This window comes from Ciona intestinalis, chromosome 12 (genome assembly GCF_000224145.3).
Source record: "Ciona intestinalis chromosome 12, KH, whole genome shotgun sequence".
NCBI classification, from domain to species: domain Eukaryota; kingdom Metazoa; phylum Chordata; class Ascidiacea; order Phlebobranchia; family Cionidae; genus Ciona; species Ciona intestinalis.
This window is the reverse complement of record NC_020177.2, coordinates 2,688,254-2,693,543: the sequence shown is the minus strand read 5'-3', so window position 1 is coordinate 2,693,543 and position 5,290 is coordinate 2,688,254. Positions and strand designations below refer to the sequence as shown.

At 33.0% G+C, this 5,290-nt stretch overlaps 2 protein-coding genes across 4 annotated transcripts in view; both read left to right on the top strand.

The window, feature by feature from the left end:
* Positions 1–5,290, top strand: part of LOC100176092 (cathepsin L1-like) — a 29,400-nt gene that overhangs the window by 10,675 nt on the left and 13,435 nt on the right. The window lies entirely within an intron of this gene.
* LOC100180773 (ficolin-1-like) overlaps positions 2,956–5,290 on the top strand; it is a 3,461-nt gene continuing 1,126 nt past the window's right edge. Inside the window, exons 1-5 of one of the 2 annotated variants that reach the window (XM_009862177.3) lie at positions 2,960–3,337; positions 4,349–4,488; positions 4,873–4,969; positions 5,035–5,131; positions 5,218–5,285. In XM_009862177.3, coding sequence (XP_009860479.1) covers positions 3,079–3,337; positions 4,349–4,488; positions 4,873–4,969; positions 5,035–5,131; positions 5,218–5,285 — 661 coding nt within the window. In that variant the 5' untranslated portion in view covers positions 2,960–3,078. Of the gene's footprint in view, positions 3,338–4,348; positions 4,489–4,872; positions 4,970–5,034; positions 5,132–5,217; positions 5,286–5,290 lie in introns of both variants that reach the window. The other variant, XM_026837229.1, reaches the window with a different exon arrangement.

Here is a 5,290-nt window from a genome sequence, read left to right as displayed (position 1 = left end):
ATGGGCGTGGTTTTTATAAGTTCTTTTAGTGTTTTTTTTGGTTTTACTAATAAATTGGGGGCGAGAAAAGATAGTAAAAAGAAGTCCCATCTCCCCCATCCTACTATATAATTATTAATATTAATATTTTACACGGAGAACTATTTTTCTAAATTTTTAATATAGTAATATTTCCACAGAAAAATATTTTGTATATTTTGTATATTTTGTATATTTTGTATATTTTGTATATTTTGTATATTTTGTATATTTTGTATATTTTGTATATTTTGTATATTTTGTATATTTTGTATATTTTTTATATTTTATATGTTTTATATATTTTGTTGTTGACTATTACTAAACTCTTTATTTTTATTATTTTAACTCAAGAATTTACCCTCATTTTAAATACAAGCGGTCATTCAAAGCCGTTGTTCCAACATTTCACTCATCACACGATTAATTCCCTTACAATGCATATTCACCGTAATTAAGGTTTATTCAAAACCGCAAAAACAAGGTATTTAAAAAAAGACAATATGAACGAGTGTAAAATTACGATCCAACACACGGCTTCGTGCAAATTGTTTTTAAACCCATTGTTTGTTAACAACTGTATGAGAAAACAAGCACATTCAATAGAGGTCTATATATATGGTTTTTTGTTTTATATGCAACCGATCCAATGTGATTTCTGTGGATTTATTTGCTTGACGTCTATGTTTTGTTTTGCGATGTCATAAGTTTGACTATTAGTACAACACATTTATGCTATAGCATTCAGGTCCGAGAGAGATTCTCTCGAATCTATACGTTTGACGCCGATTTGATTCTGACGAACCGACTTGATTGAAAAAATGCGCTCAATCAAGCACTTTATTGAGCATTTTGTGTCAAGTTTTATAAGTGTGTACATTAGTTTTCAAATATCTAATAAAGTTAGCACGTAATTTTGTGATTTATTAGAGCATCGTGAAGTATTAAAAACATGTTTATCAATTATTACCAGGTTTATAAATGGTCCTTACGTGATTGCCGAATATAGCGTTCGTATAGTTTAAAAAGGCTATATGCGGTCCGTGAAAGAAATATGCCTGCAGCATTACACGTAAAGCAAATACGACCATCGTTCCATATTTGGTGCGCGATTTTAAAAAATGTTGTTTTGCAGAAAATTAAAATGTTAACTCCATATAAGGCAAGAGTTTTCGATAAATCGAAGTGTTGTAAGTCGTTTCGGTATATTCCATAAGGTATATAAACACCGAACGAGGCGGTGTTTAGTCAGTGTGAAGGTTCCAGTTTATAGGACGGCAGTTTGAAGTAAATATAGTAGAGTGGGGGAAGATGGGACACTTTGTCAGACGAGACTTTTTTTAGTTTTCTTTTTACGGACCCCCATTTAATGATAATCAGGAGAATAAGGTTACAGAATTATTCGACAGTATTATCACGACTTTATAAAGAGCCCGTCAAAGCTGATTACTGTTTTTAAATATTAAAAAAATATGTCAAATAGAAACAGTATACTTTGAACAGGTAAAAAAATGCGAAATAGTAAGCTGCTATTTTTTAATGCTCGCTAAATCATAGTAAAGCTGATGAATTTTTTTAGTTTGCGTGTGAAAAACAACAAAAAAATATCGGTTTAACGTTATATATATGAAGTTTACATGACAAAGAAACTAGCACAGCCTGTTTAACTCGGTAGGTTAACTACAAGTTGCAGAATACTGCTAATGTAAATATATTTCAAATTAGAGTCCCATCTTCCCCCACATTGTAGTTTTGTATGTTTTCATTGCCAAACTTTGAAAGATTTGCTTTTAATTTAGTAATTTATACCTCAGGGGTTATTCAACTATAAGATACTGATATAATAAAAAGATAATATTTTGAAAATATATTCGAAATTTGGTCATTTGAACTTGGTAATAATTTATGAGAAGTGGCTTGTGCCAAAAACAGAGTAGTAATACCCAAGTTGTAGCAAAAATACAAACTTTATCAACAGTTATAATCAATTTTCTGTTATTTAGTTCATATACACTTGTTGGATACAATATTTATCCATTGAAGTTCGAACATTACCCATTTACGTTCAAACAATACCAATTGTTATGCAATAATATAATGTATAGGTAACAAGTTAAAAACTATAGCAGTAAGACAAGAAAAAGGATGTTTAGACTTAATTTCCAAAGCGTACAGTATTATTTCGTGTCATCTACGTATATTCCCATTGACAAATACACTTAATAATCAAAATTAACAATGATTTTAAACTGTCCCGTCTTATATCCTGTGTGTTTTCGAATTTGTAAAATTTCACCTGTTGTGCGGATCGCTAAATAACTCCTCGTGTGTTTTATTATATTTTATTAAATTGGTGTCAATTGATAAAGGAATGATAGTACTAATTCGTGGTATTACCTAAAAATCGTCATCTATTTTGATTTAGGGAATATTTGGCATTATGTGCTTAAGTGTCCCATCTTCCCCCATTGTACTATATCTGTTTCGATAGAATCTATTGTTAAAAATAGGCTGTTATAGTGGATTAGCTTTATAGTAGATTTTGTGTCTTTTTTCTTAAATTTACAGAATTTTTTAACTGTAGCCGCACGACCGCAAAGAGAGCGCTGTTAATGTTTAAAATACAATAAGGACATGTGGGATTTCGGGTTTAACGGTATCCCATCTTACCCCACAGCACTATAGCTGTTATATATACCCTACGAAAATATATAATAGTATATAAAATATAAAAACATGTAACTGCCAATCTAATCAAGCGCCATTATAATGTAGGGTGTCGAAGATGGGACACCTTTTAACTGTATTTTCTCATCCCGTTTCTTAGTAAAAGAAGAACATTCAAAGAATCTTATAGTAAACGAAGAACATTCAAAGAAATCGTCTTCACGACTCCCATAGACCGTTGTTAATTGTTTAAAACAAAATCAGAATACTTGGATATTATGTGCCAAAGGTGTCCCATCTACCTCTATCCTATACATGTCGCTTGATTAGATCAGTAGTTACAATTTCACTGACTTACTAATATTATAGCTGTTATACCCCTATAAACATATCATGATCGGTTGGATTAGCTTTGTTTGTTTATTTACATTGACTTGGGCACATAACGATCGCCACGTCACCTTATCTTGTGGCCCTGAGTCGTCATCTGAAAAAGGAGAGGCTGGGCCTCCTGGAAAACGAGGTCCCACTGGCGACGATGGATTGAAAGGAGATGTTGGTCCTCCTGGGTTAAAAGGTGAACCAGGAGACTCTGAGTCTTGGAGAGAATCTTTTCAGCTTTTGTCGAGACAAGTCGTTGAACTCAGAGCAGGTACACTGTTAGAAATTTTTACTGTGTAAGGCACTGGCAGCACTTTTTACGTGTGGCACGTTAAAAAATTACGTGTATGTTCAAAGTAATAAAAAAAATGTAAAAGAAACTGTAAAATTTACGTTTTTCCGTAGAAAATACGTCTAAAATCACCGTAAATTTCGTGGTAAACATCAACCAAAACTGGAAGTCTACGTGAATATTTTAACAGGGATTTTTACAGTAAAGTTAACAGTGACTCACGTAGTTTTTATGTGAGTTACTGTTAATTTTACTGTAAAAATCCCTGTTAAATTTGCAAAGTACTGTTAATAATACAGTATAATTTTCGTTAAACCGCACTCACAATCGAAAATTTACGTATACATTCGCGGTAGATCTGAAAATTTACGTCCAGTTTTACAGTAGATTTTACTGAAAAACAGTACTTTTTACGTGACTACGCGTAATTTTTACCTCACCTACTGTAAAATTTACCCTAAAACTACCTGTTAATTTTGCTAAATACTGGCAGGTTCACAGTAACTTTTACTGGACTAACAGTATAATACACTGATAAACCAGTAAAATTTACTGCCAAAACAACAGTAAAACACATTTTATACTGTTAAAATAACAGTACTTTATTACAAAAAAACATCTGTGCTCATTCAATGTTTTAAATAATAGCAATACAAGAAACTTTTGGACGATGAGAAAGGAAGTAAATATTAACAGTGTAATGGGTACCAGTAATGATCAGCATTGTGCACAAAACAAACACATTAACAATGTTTTTTTTAATGGATTAAAACAATTATTAATACTGTGGTGGTATATACACTTGCAGTTTTATTGCTGACACTGCTGCTTGGTTTAAATGAAAAAATTGCGATAAAAACGGTCTATGGTGGATTAGTTAATAAAAAGGAATAATGAAATAATGAGCTGCATTTTAAAATGGCGATATACATTATATTATGCCCAACGCCGTAGCGCGATGTAGTCTGTGCATTAAACCTTTTTTAATAGAGATGTTCAGTTTAATATCAACCGATTGCAAGCAAGTGTATGAAGGTGGGAACAGACAAAGTGGGATCTACACAATCAATAAGAATGGAAATTTGATTGAAGTTTATTGCGATATGACAACAGACGGTGGTGGATGGACGGTTTGTTATTCAACGTTGTTAATTGAAAGTAGTTAGCGCGCCTGCCTGTAACACAGAAGCAATGAGTTCAAGGCTCGTCGCTTCTACCATTACGGGCGTATGTGTCATTTGGCAAGACACTTAACGGCAATTGCTTCAACCCAGTGGTCACTAATGGGTTGTCCAAATTATCAGCCATACATAAAACAAAATCAAAAAAAATAATCACCTACAAAGTAACATACATGTAACATACAATCACCTACAAAGTAACATACAACTCGTAGGCTGGCATGAGGTGTACACCCGTGTTTTAACGACTGTCGTTTTCCGCCCACGCCAGGATAAAGTAAGTTACATTCATTCATTTAATTTGGTTGCGGACATTATTTTTTTTCCTTATAGGTTTTCCAGCGACGAATAAACGGTGAACAAGATTTCTATTTTACATGGGACGAATACAGGCGGGGATTCGGCAATAAGAGTCGAGAATTTTGGATGGGTATTTAACTGCATGCATATGAGTTGGTAATCTAAGTTCTGTATTTTCATAACATATCATAACAGGATTGGACAATTTACATTTGTTTACAAGAAACGGTTCGTTTGAGTTAAGGATTGAACTCAGAAATTGTGAAAACCGAACCTTATTTGCCAAATATGGGTGCGTAATTATTTATAAACACACTTGTATGTTGTGTTTGTGTTCAATGGTGATCGTTAATTAGAAACTGCACCCTTTGCTTGCAGAGCATTCACAGTAATGGAGCCATCAACCAACTTCCGATTGCGAGTTTCAGGTTTTCTTGGAAGTCCTGGTAAT